The sequence below is a fragment of the Aedes albopictus genome, chromosome 2 (genome assembly GCF_035046485.1).
Source record: "Aedes albopictus strain Foshan chromosome 2, AalbF5, whole genome shotgun sequence".
NCBI classification, from domain to species: Eukaryota; Metazoa; Arthropoda; class Insecta; order Diptera; family Culicidae; genus Aedes; species Aedes albopictus.
In genome coordinates this window covers 224,176-236,975 of record NC_085137.1, presented here as the reverse complement: position 1 = coordinate 236,975, position 12,800 = coordinate 224,176, and the positions used below count along the sequence as shown (strand labels likewise).

Sequence of the window (12,800 nt, the reverse complement as noted above, 5' to 3'; positions counted from 1 at the left end):
TTTGCTGAGATCTCAGCAATTTTGACAGTTAATTGCTGAGCTTCGGCAATCGTTTTGCTGAGAGTCAGCTAACAAATGTCACTTTTTGCTGGGATATCAGCTGATAGTTTTACTGAGCAGACGGCTGTGCGCGTTTTTGCCGAGCCCGCAAATCTGTTTTGAGTGTGTTGGCAGCACACAAAAAAAAAAACAAATAAATGCCAGAAGGATGTCAAACCGGCGAACGAAACGATCACCGGCGAAAGTGGCGACACCCCTTGGTGTGAGGTCCGAAACAGGAAGGACGGAAGCAGAAAGCATAGCGTCAAACCTATCGCAGGCGGTGATAAAGCATCCAGTAGACGAAACCAACCGGTAAAATCAAAGTAGGCTGTTCAGTATGCCCACTGATATATTCCCAGCGACCTGAAGGGTGCTACACTGCCGTGAATCGCATATCTGTCCCATTTGCATAGGAAATCCAGCAAAGATGGGACTGATATGCGATTCACGGCAGTACAGGAATCTAGAATACGACCACCTGGCGCGGAACTGCAAAGAAATGGACAGAAGTAAGCAGGTGGTGCGGGGTCAGGAAGGCGTAAAACTGCAACAACTAACAGAGATGTCTGTTTTGTGTCGACAAAAGTCGCAACAGACACGCGACTGTAGGCCGTAGATGTCCGGCCTTTAAGCAGGCGAGTGGTACTAAACCTCAGTGGAGATAACTCAACTAAACCTCAACCACTGCGACACAGCACTGCAGCTGCTGTGGCAATCCGTTGCGGAGTTGAAATGCGATGTGGGTATCATTTCTGAGCCGTATCGTATACCAGCTGGAGACGGCATCTGGATCGCGGATAAGACGAAGACAGCTGCTATTAGTTTGTAGCTGCTACGCACCCTCTCGATGGACAATAGCATAGTTCAACCAGATGCTAGATGAGCTAACCGACGAGCTAGCCGACCGGAGACCGGTCGTAATCGCCGTTGACTGTAACACCAGCCGATTCACCAATTCAACAGGGCGTGCTCTGGTAAAAGCACTACTAAAGCTCGACGTAGACTTGGATAACAACGGAAGCATTAGGTATTAGGTGGTCGAGAGCCGATTATCGACGTCACCTTCTGTTGCTCCGTGCTCACGGGAAACATGAACTGGAGCTTTTGTGACGGATACACGCACAGCGACCACCAGAAGGTCCGGTATAAGATCGGAGTACGGTCACGGAGTGCACGGACAGGAAGGCAACCTCGCGATTGAATGTGGAAGACGAAGCAGTTCAACAAGGAGGAATAGGATCTGAGGCCCGAGGAGTTGACGGCAGTGCTGGTACGAGCATGCGATACAACCATGCCAAGGAAGATTGAGCCGAGTCACAGACGTCGCCCTGCAATGAGATGAAGCGATTCACGATCTGAAAATGCCTCAAAGCCAGGAGACGAATGCAAAGAACCAGAAACAATGACGAGAGAGAAGAACGAAGAGTAGTGGTGCGAGCTGCGAACGCTGTTTTGAAGGAGGAGATCAAGCGGAGCAAGAAAATGAGCTTAAGGTGAAACATCAAGATATCCCGTTGCAATTTTGCATACAAACTTTAGAGGCACAAATCTGACGAAGGAAGCATCGAACCAAGCCGCACTTGATTTTTCTTGGCTATGCTCACTTGCAAAAAGAAGCAGCATTTCCAAATCGAGAGCATTTGTTTACGAATTTCCAAGATTGGTGCTCTTGAAATCGTGAGTAGGGGGCCAAGTCGGCCATTGTGGCAGCCATGTTTGTATTCTCTGAAGTTTCTCCTTAATAGAGTTGTGCCATGATGTGAATGCAAGCCCATAGGGAGACGCATAGTTGTTCCCTCAACACGAGCCTGCGATTTGGCCGCCGACACCATACAGCCATTCAGGAGAGGAGAGAGTGAGTATCGCCAACGAAGAGATCATGACATCGACCAGGAAGTTGAAGGTGAAGAAATCGCCCGACGCAGGTGGTATTCTTAACATATAGCTGAAAACTGCTATCGAGGCTAACCTAGACATGTTCTGGACATCTCTGGAGATCTGCTGCGGAAAAGACAAAGACCGGTACTGCTACCGAAACCAGACAAGCCCCCTCGGTGAACCAGGTTCGTTCGGGCGATATACTAGCTGGATACGCTACTGGAAAGAATCATCCTCAATAGACATACGGCTTTCACATAAGGAGAGCAGGGTCTGTCGGAGATACAATTAGGATTCCGAAGAGGAAAGCCGACGATACATGCCATTCAGACGGTTGTTGCTACAGTCGAAAAAAAAAACGATGGAGTAAACGCTTCTGTGCCATCGTCACGATCGATGTGAAGAATGCATTGAACAGCACAAGCTGGGAAGTCATCGCAGCAGCACTGCACGAGATGAAGGTTCCTGACTACCTCTGTAAGATTCTCAGCGACAACTTTGACCGACCAATAGAAATACACTAGAACTCCAATGGCGCTGTAGTCACTTTTCTCATTTAATTATTTTAATAACTTTAATTGCAATAACTTACTATTACTAAGAGGCCATCTTGTAGAGGACCTTTTGTTTTGGTAAACACTTGTGAAAATAGTTATAACGTACAAATTGCCCGGTGGTGCTTAACATTTAACATGTAAAGGAATAACATCAATAATAAAATCTCAATTTTTGGCCTAAGTTACCAGGCGAATAACTATTTTCACAAGCGTCGGATCACTTTGCGGTCTTCGGTAAAGTTTTTCGGCATATCCTAGGCTATACTTTAACGGCATTGGTTAGATCATTTTAGACAAAAAAAATCAATTAATGAGAAAAATGCAAAAAAGTACGTTTTCCCGTACTAACTTCCATACCAATTTTAATCGCAATGCGGAATACGGGGACGCAACCAATCGCTCCCAAATTTTGCACAGCTGTTTTGGACACTTATATAGGTTGAAAAAGCTTTGTTTCGGGTTGATACGATCAAATTTAAAGTTTCTCCATACAACGTTGACCCACTCTAATGTATAGGTGCGTTTTAGGAGAAAGCAAATGCACATCATTTCGCGTTGTTCAAAATTATGAAATTCACCATAAAACCATAGGTAAATTTTCATACATTGCCTCGGAAAAAATAAATTAGAGTGTTAAACTGGTAGAAAACAAACCAACGTTTACACGACGATTCTCGACATTAGTGTTTGTGTGAGAAATGTCATTAATCCTTATAGATCAATATGTAGCTGCATCACTTGTTCGACAAGGCAGGAAGGTGTTAAAGCGGATCATCCTCAACTAGAGAAGAGCATTGTCGGACAAAAGAAGCACAAAATAAGGAACAAACAAGGCGTGGCAATTACTTTTCATCCCAACTGGTAACAGATAATGACATGATCTCGAAAATGTTTGTTGGAGACAAAACGGAAGCAGAATTTGTTGCGCGCTTTTCAACCTACGGTCATTAATTGGCTTGGTAGCTTAGTTGGTAAAGCACTTGTTTAGCGAATAAGGGTCGTGAGTTCAAACCTCACCTGAGCTGTGGATTTTTTCCCAATTTAACCAATAATTTACCCATCTGTACATATGTACGTTGAGTTATTTGAAATTTCATACTTAAAAATCTCTTAACTCGTAGTGTACGATCTTTATCCTACTCTGTTCGGAAAAACCTATGACGCACTGAGTGGATTGTCGCAACAAATGCAGGTGGCAACTTTGTCATTATTGTTGCGCGATGGTTTAATTTTGATACTGTATCAACACAGGCGTGGTAGCGAGTCACCTTTTAGTGATTTGGTCAATATTTTCGACTAAGTTACTAGAACGTCACTATTACCATGTGAAACTGCCAATGACATCCGCACGTCTGGGCAGCGGACATCCGAATGTCCCTAACTAGCTCACCTCGTGGGGTTTCTCAGGGTCGGCTTCTACCTGCTCAAGGGATCCTCGAAGGATAACGTAGCAGAAGTGGACAGAACAACAATGGTCAGACGCACATGCATAGGGAACCTTGCCAACAAAAATATAAGCTTAAAAGTACATTTTAAGTATTTTTTTATTTCGAATCCATGATGGGGTTAAATGTTAGTGGTTTAGGATTAGTCAAGGAAACGTTGCGGCCGATAGATGATGGTGGGGCTCATTGCGGACCAACGAATGAAGAGCTGAGCTCCGGGTGACATACCTTAACGCTTGGAGCCGGGGTCCAATTGATGGCATGGAATGGGATCGGCACTTTCCGGCCACCGGTGAGTGGCCCGTTGCTCCGGGTCCGCGTTCTGATTCCGTCCCAGGTCACAGAGTGGGTGGCGGGAGATGGTGCGAGGGGCCGGGGTCCGCTTGCAGGCGTGGGTAGAGGATGTTGAGGTGCGTCCCGTCGGGTGCTTCAATCCGGGTTTCCGAGACGCCTGCTTTCGAGGTCGCGACTCGGGTGACCAGGTGGACTGACCTGATAGCTTGAAACGGTGCCGTTGATGGAAGGGTTCGTCCCGCCGTTCCGATGTACTGGCCTAGTGGCTTGAAGTGGCCCGGATGGAAGGTTTCGGCCGGAAGGATTCGCCCGTCGCCCCGGGTCGGGTAGCCAGGTGAGCTAACCTGAAGCTGATATTCGCTTGATTGCTTGCAATGGCTTGGAAAAGTGCCGCGGATGGCAGGATTCGTCCCGTCGATCCGATGGACAGTCCTGGTATCTTGAAATGGCCCCGGATAGACGATTCCGGCCGGAAGGATTTGCCCCGCCGCTTCAGGTCTCCGCGACGCCTCGGATCGGGTAGCCAGGGGGGGGGGGGGGGGCAACCTGGAGCAGACGTTCACTTGATGGCTTGAAATGGAATCGGGTCCACGTGGTTTCTTCCCGTTTTTCCGGCCGGTGAAGTAGTTCCTAGACGGACGAAGTTCTGCCACAATTCCGGGGATCCGGCCCAGCCACTAACCCGTCGAAGAATCTCGTAACCAAAGAGCACAATGCGTTCCTCTGCCGGCGAAGAAAACTACTTCACTGGGAAAATCCTTAACTTGGACAATTCACTAGCTGTGTCCTCTTCGGAGCTACGTCCACACTCTATCGCTGCTCGCCATCGACTCTCCTTTCATCTTCATCCTTCTTTTCGTTCACCCCTCTTTCATCTCTCTCCCCTCTTTTCACTTCGCTTCGCCGAGGATATGGTGTTGCCACTGCCGAATTCGCCCGCATTAACCAGGTCCAGAAGTAGCGTTAGTAGTTGTGTACATTTTATACCCAGAAGAGACAGGTTAGCATTAACCCTTTCCTGTCTCTTTTGGTTTGGGGTACTTCGTGCATAGTCTCACATGTTCTTTTTTTTTTAGTTTTGTTAATTGTACCACTCGTGCAGGTGCGTCGCTAGTGTTCATTGTTATCGTTTACGGTAACACATGAAAAAGTAAAACAGCAATTGTTCGCGTCAAAAGTTTCGGAGTAATTTGCGAAACGTAATTTCCACAGCAGTGTTTATTGTACAGCAGCTTGAAACTAAATTTATTCATTAGCAATCTTCAAACATTCTTAAAACTACTTTTATCAACTTACATTTTATAGTTTCTTTAATCCCTTTTTACCCCTTTCAGGTTATCTTCGACTGCTCGGGACTCGCTTGATGATCTACAATTCGTGACAATAATAAATGTTTGATAATATCTCATTTGCAATCTTACTTACAGCTGTATCCGAAATACCCTATCTAGCTTCCCGGATCTCCAGCTCGTTCTCAATATCGTCCGCTTTCACTCAAACAAAATCTTTAACAAATAGCAAACTAAAACTTTGCACTAGAATTCACTTTTCTATTTCACCAAATTTGCAATGGCCACAATCCTACTAAATGTACAAATCATCTACTACTCTCTCTCTCTCTGTGTTTACATTTTCTGCCTGTCGGAATTCGACGACCTCAATTCGCCTACCTATCACGCACACCATACCGCTGCCCAGCTGTCACCTTCATCTGCGCCGTGCGGACGGTTGCTCGATGTTGGGTTGTCCTAACATACCCCCTCCCCGTAATTCCGGGGGGGGATCTTCCATCGCCGCCAGAGTTACGCGCTTGAATTTCCAGCACAGCCAACTTCGCCACCGGACGCCTGAACTCCCCTTTCGCCGTCTTGACCAGTGTTTGCCGTACTCGTCCATCAGGGCCTGGGTACACCTTGCTGACCACGCCTCGCGTCCAACTCTTCCTCGCTCCTTCGTCCGCTATATACACCAGGTCGCCCTGGCTGATCGGTTGTACCTCTGCGTGCCACCTGGTACGCTGGTTGATTGCTGGCACGTACTCCGCTACCCATCGCTTCCACAGGCGGTCTGCCAGTGCCTGCGATCGCTTGTAGAGGTCCCGCAACGCTTCACCCTCGTCTGTCTTCCGAACCCGCTCTACCGCCACCTCTGGACCTTTCACGAAGTGGTTCGGTGTCAACGCTTCGCTTGCTTCCGGACCAAGTCCAGAGTACGTCAACGGACGCGAATTCACCAGATCCTCTGCTTCTGCCAACGTAGTCAACAGCACTTCGTCCGTCAATCGTCTTCCGTCATTTAGCACCGCCAGTGCTGCTTTCACGGAACGAACTAGCCGCTCCCAAACTCCGCCCATGTGGGGCGCGCTCGGTGGATTAAAATTCCACCTGGTCCTCGCATCCGTCATCGCTTCTTCACAGTCCCCCTCTATCTTCCACATAATCTCTTTGCTCGCTCCCTGGAAATTCGTTCCGTTGTCGGAGTAGAATTCCACCGGTTTGCCCCGCCGACACACAAAACGCCGGATCGCCATCAAACACGCCTGCGCCGTCAAACTGTGGGCCACTTCCAGGTGAATCGCTCTCGTCGTCATGCACGTGAAGAGGCAGATCCATCGCTTTTCCGACCTACGCCCAACAGTAACTGTGACCGGACCGCAATAGTCCAGCCCTGTGAAGCTGAACGGCCGCCAGCCAGGAGTGATCCGCGCCAACGGAAGGGGAGCCATCCTGGGAATCTTCGGCGCGCACTTCTTTGTTCTGCACCACACGCAAGCCTTCGCCACCGCCTTCAACTCCGCTCGTAGATTCGGGATCCGGAAACGTTGCCGGACATCGTTGATCACTGTCTCCGCGTTTGCGTGAGCCGCCTGCTGGTGATAGAACTCAAGCAACTTCCGAGTGGTGGGATGCCGCTTCGGAAGAATCACCGGAAACCGCAATTCAAAAGGGAGAAATGAACCCTGAGCCGCTCTGCCTTCCATCCGGAGCACACCATCCGCGTCCAAAAACGGGCTATCGTTGTACAGGCTGCTACACTTTTCTATCGGCTGCCACTCGCCGCGTGGAACTTCACGGTTCTTCGCCAACGTCTTGATTTCTTCTCCGTAGACATCGGCCTGCGCCGACCGCCACAGGTACGTTTCCGCTCGCTGATACTCCTCTCGCTTCAGTGGGACTGTTATCGCTGGTATTGCCTTCTTCGCTGCGCTTCGCACTCTTGGTGGTGCCGGAACAGCCTCGATCGCCAGCCCTTTCCGCTTCCTGACGCAGTTAGATTTGAAACGGTACACGCATGCTACCGTCCGGACCAGCACTTTCCAACGGGAAATGCGGGACACGTCGACCATCGGCTCTTCTGCTGAAAGGTCGTGGAACAGATGGCATGCCCGAACCTCTTCTGGCGTGTTCGGCTCTACCACTTCCTGCTTCATCCATCGCTGTTCCGGCTGATAAAGGAATCTCGGACCTCGAAACCACGGTCCGTTCGAATCCAAACTGCTGCCGCTCTTCCACTTCGTCAAATCGTCGGCGATATTGTTCTTCGTGGAAATCCACCGCCACTCGCTGTGCTTCGTGAGGCTGAGAATCTCGCCGATCCGGAAAGCCACCAACGGTTAGTATCTACGCTGCTCCGAATGGATCCATGATACGACTGTTCTGGAATCTGACCAGATGAACCGCTGCTTGATTTCCAGCGAGTGCGCTTCCACGACGGTTTGCAGCAACCTTGATCCGATCACCGCCGCCTGCAGCTCCAGCCTCGGGATAGACATCATCTTTAATGGAGCTACCTTCGACCTCGCCATCACCAGCGCGCAAACTGGCCCGTTTCCCGTGAGCACACGGAAGTACGCTGCTGCTCCATACGCATCTTGGCTGGCGTCTACCAGCACGTGAAGCTGTACAGTGTTGTAATCCACTGACCTCGAACCTTCGAAGTAGAAACGGGGAATTTTCACGTTCTCGATCTCCGGGAGCCGAGCAATCCACCGATCCCACTTTTCGCAGCTTTCGTCGTCGATTGGTTGGTCCCAGTCGCTGCCACTACGCCACAGATCTTGGATCATCATTTTCCCGTGGATAACGAAGGTAGCCAGCATTCCTAGCGGATCGAACAGGCTCATAACGCTGCTCATCACCACTCTTTTTGTCGGTCGACGTTCGCCGGAGAAATACGGCGCCAGATCTTCCCGGAACTTGGCCAGGAACGTGAATTCGTCGCTGACTGGATTCCACACTATTCCCAGGACTCGCTCTAGATTTGACTCCTTGTTCTGAAGAAACTGAACGCTTTGATCAGGTGCACGCTCGCCGATGCCTCCCAGAAATGCGCCCGAATTGGACACCCAGTTCCGGATCTCGAATCCGCCTTTGGAATGGACGAACTTCACCTCTTGGGCCCGCTTCACCGCTTCTTCGACCGTGTCCGTGCTATCGAAATAGTCGTCCACGTAATGGTTTTCCACAATCGCTTCGGCCGCTTCCGGAAACTGTCCGGCATACTCTTCTGCGTTCCGGTTCTTGATGTATTGCGCCGTACACGGAGAGCTTGTCGCGCCGAACATCGTCACGTCTATGATGTAGACCTCCATCTTCTCTGACTCACTTCCACGGAATACAAACCGCGCTCTCTTGTCTGCGTCTCGCACTCGAACTTGGAGGTACATTTCCTTGATGTCGCCGCCGAAGCCTACTACTCGCTCACGGAATTTCGCTAGGACGTTGGGGAGCGGAGTTAACATGTCCGGTCCCTTCAGCAGTTGTGAGTTCAGCGATACTCCGTTGACCGCCGCTGCTGCGTCCCACACCAGACGCACTTTTCCCGGCTTCTTTGGATGCACCACCACGCTGATCGGCAGGTACCACACTTCGTTCGGCTCGAACCGCCTCAGTTCGGCCTCTGTCGCTACGTGAATGTAGCCTTTCGCTGCATAATCGTTGATCAGCTCGCTCACCTTCTTGCGCAGCTGGTCGTCTTTCGCTAGCCGCCTCTCCAGACAGCGGAATCGTTTCGCCGCCATCGAATAGCTGTCGGGAAACCGCACCTTGTCCTCCTTCCACAATAGCCCCGTCTCAAAACGGTCGCCAACTCGTACGGTCGTACTGTTGAGGATCGCCTTCGCTCGCTTGTCTTCTTCGGATTCCGGCAGTAGCGCTACGGAAATCACCGACTCTTCCAGGGTGTAGTGGCTTCGCAACATGTCGTGCAACTCTTGATTCGTCACCGTTTCGCAATCATGGTGACCAACAATGCCGGGCTCGTTCCGGCTTGCACACGTCGGCCCGTAGATCGTCCAGCCTAGCTTCGATCGGACGGCGATCGGTTCGTCAGGCTTACCAATCCTTGATTCCAGCGGGGCGTAGAGATGGATATCCTTGAGACCGATGAGGATTTGTGGAGCTCCACTCGGAAATTCGGTCGCTGGAAGTCCACGCAGGTGAGAATGCCCACTGATGATCTCCGACATAGCCACGTTTTGCTGTGGCAACTTCAAACTCTCCACCGTATGAGCTGCCTTGATGCGGAAACGCTGCGTCGCTCCTCTGGCCGAGATGAATAGCTCCACCTTCTGGGAATGTTTCTCCACTCTGGATACTCCCGCTGTCCATGTCACTCTAAGCGGCTGCGTCACTCCTTGGACTTGTAACGCAATCGCCAGCGACTTCTCCAGTAGCGTATACGACGACCCCTCGTCAAGGAAAGCGATGGTATCGATAGCATTCTTCCCGTTGTACAACGTGATCGGTATCATCCGGAAAATCACCGACTGTCGATGGAGATGCACGTTGCAGTTCGCGCCAACGGATTGGTCGATGTGAAGCAGCGGATTATGTCGCTCGGTGCACTGGTTCACGTTGCATCGCAGGTTGAGCTTGCATCGGGCGCTTCCGTGTTCGTTGAGGCACAGGTAACACAGCTTCCACTTCCGGACCGCCTCCCATCTTTCAGGCAATCGCAGCCTTTTGAAGCTCTCACAGTTCCGGATCCGATGATCGTAGCGACCGCAGATCCTGCACGGCTTCTTCTCCCGACTCGGGACTTGAATGGCTGCACTGGCTTCGACACTGTGCGTGTGCAGGAAACCTTCCTTCTCCTTCCTTCCGTTCTTCTTCCGGAACGCTTGGTCCGATGCGACGGACGCCGACTCGCAATACGGAGTGATCTCGCTAGCATCCTTGACAATCCTCGAGAGAAAGTTGGATAATGTCCGGAGCGTCACGAGTTGGGCCTTCCTCCGATACCGCACCCATTCCAGCTGCGTACTGGCCGGCAACTTCTCCGTCAACTCCTGGATGAGCATCGGGTTGATGAGATGCGCTGTCAGACCTGTCGCCTCCAAATGATCGGTTAACTGCTGCACGACGACACCGAACTGGATGAACGACGCCAACTTGTCCGCTCTTGGAGACGGTGCCTTCCGCACGTTCGACAGCAGAATGTTCAGCAACTGCTCAGGCCTGCCGTACAGCATCCGCAAGGTTTTGATGATTTGAGGTACTGCACTCGGAAGTAGGAGCCTGCTTCTTACCGCTTCTAGTGCTTGACCCTTCAAACACTCTTGAAGTCGCGCCAGATTCTCGACGTTCGAAAACCCGCACGCCGTTGTGGACGTCTCGTAGGCGCTGATAAACATCGGCCATTCCTCGAGCCGCCCCGTGAATGTCGGAAGCTTCTTTGACAGAAACTGCCGAGCGGAGAGTTGGGCCTTCGTTGGACCACGCACCATTACCTCGGATTGCATTCCGAAGTCTTCTTCCTGCGACGAACTCTCTTCTTCCGACTCTGAATCAGATTCTTCGGACTCCTCTTCACTTGGTTCGCTGACTTGGTACGAGCGTAGAGCGACGTCTTCTTCGAACTGTGGCCTCTTCTTCTTCTTCTGCACCTCCGGATGGCCGAGCGGAGTTTTCTTGTGGCTCACCGCTGGGAGCGAGGTTATGTCCTGCAGGACGGGTGGTGCAATTCCAGATGCCTTCGGTGTGGAGAACTTGCTGAAGGCTCCACGGTAATCCTCGCGGTCTGCTTTGGCCGGTTTAGCTAGTTTCCGGTCCGATTTGCCCGACTTTCGCTTCTCAGGCTCCTCTTCTTCCGGCTGTTTCATCCCCGGCTTCGCTTGCTTGGACTTCCTACCTTCCTTGGCTCCTCCTTTTTCGCCTCCGGATGCTCCATCTTCCTCCAGTTCCGCTACCTCTTCCCTCGCCGAATCGAGCTTCACTTTCTCCAGCCTTTTCTGCACCTGCTTCAGCACTTCGTCGCGCTTCTTCCTGTGCGCTTCTTCTTCGGCCGCTTGTAGCTCCATTTGCTCCTTCTCGTACGCCAACTCCATTTCGCGCCTTTCTCTTTCCGCTTCCTGCCGCAGCAGAAACAGCTTCTTTTGGTGTTCCAGCCGCTTCCTGTGTAGGATCGTTTGCAGTTCCATGGCCTGTCTCTCCTTCTCCATCTCCTTCTCGAGTTTCTCGCACTCCTCTTCCAGGCCGGGAGGCCCCTCTTTGTCCGCCGATCGCCGCAGACACTCTTCACAGGACCACGAAACATCCCTCACTTCAGCCGAAACACCGGCGCACCCGAAATGGTACCAACGTTGGCAATGGTCACAAAACACCATCTCACTTTCGTCGTCATCCGGACGACGACATCCCGCGCAGTTGAAACCCGTCTTTTCTGGATCTTGATTCAGTCGCGACATTATAAAATTTTCAAGAATGTTCGCGTCAAAAGTTTCGGAGTAATTTGCGAAACGTAATTTCCACAGCAGTGTTTATTGTACAGCAGCTTGAAACTAAATTTATTCATTAGCAATCTTCAAACATTCTTAAAACTACTTTTATCAACTTACATTTTATAGTTTCTTTAATCCCTTTTTACCCCTTTCAGGTTATCTTCGACTGCTCGGGACTCGCTTGATGATCTACAATTCGTGACAATAATAAATCTATATATATAAAAATGAGTTTGATGTACCTTTGAGGCAACAAAACTCACGAACGGGTGAACCGATCAGCATGACTCTTGCACGGTTCGATTCGTATTCATGGTGGCTGTGTTTATATGTATAAAAAGTTATGAAAATAAACTAGAAAAGTAAGAAAATTGCTAAAATACTGATTTTCGTGAGCTGGGAAGGAAAACAATACGACCGAAATGAAATCAATCTAGAGTGCGGCGCTATTTTGAGCTGAACAGTTGTCAAACCACCACAAGACGGCAAGACAAAGTTTGCCGGGACAGCTAGTGTTTGATAATATCTCATTTGCAATCTTACTTACAGCTGTATCCGAAATACCCTATCTAGCTTCCCGGATCTCCAGCTCGTTCTCAATATCGTCCGCTTTCACTCAAACAAAATCTTTAACAAATAGCAAACTAAAACTTTGCACTAGAATTCACTTTTCTATTTCACCAAATTTGCAATGGCCACAATCCTACTAAATGTACAAATCATCTACTACTCTCTCTCTCTGTGTTTACATTTTCTGCCTGTCGGAATTCGACGACCTCAATTCGCCTACCTATCACGCACACCATACCGCTGCCCAGCTGTCACCTTCATCTGCGCCGTGCGGACGGTTGCTCGATGTTGGGT

General features: G+C 50.2%; 2 protein-coding genes across 2 annotated transcripts; both read right to left on the bottom strand.

Annotated features, from left to right (window-relative positions):
• Positions 1-5,488: 5,488 nt before the first annotated feature.
• On the bottom strand, positions 5,489-7,805 carry LOC134288809 (uncharacterized). The gene is made up of 2 exons (XM_062854693.1): positions 5,642-7,805; positions 5,489-5,584 (listed from the first exon to the last, which is right to left on the bottom strand). The coding sequence occupies exon 1, from the start codon at positions 7,644-7,646 to the stop codon at positions 5,883-5,885; it is 1,764 nt and encodes a 587-aa protein (XP_062710677.1). The 5' UTR covers positions 7,647-7,805; the 3' UTR covers positions 5,489-5,584; positions 5,642-5,882.
• Positions 7,806-7,829: 24 nt separating this feature from the next.
• Positions 7,830-11,903, bottom strand: LOC134288949 (uncharacterized). The gene has a single exon (XM_062854881.1). The coding sequence runs from the start codon at positions 11,901-11,903 to the stop codon at positions 7,830-7,832; it is 4,074 nt and encodes a 1,357-aa protein (XP_062710865.1).
• Between the last annotated feature and the right edge of the window lie 897 nt (positions 11,904-12,800).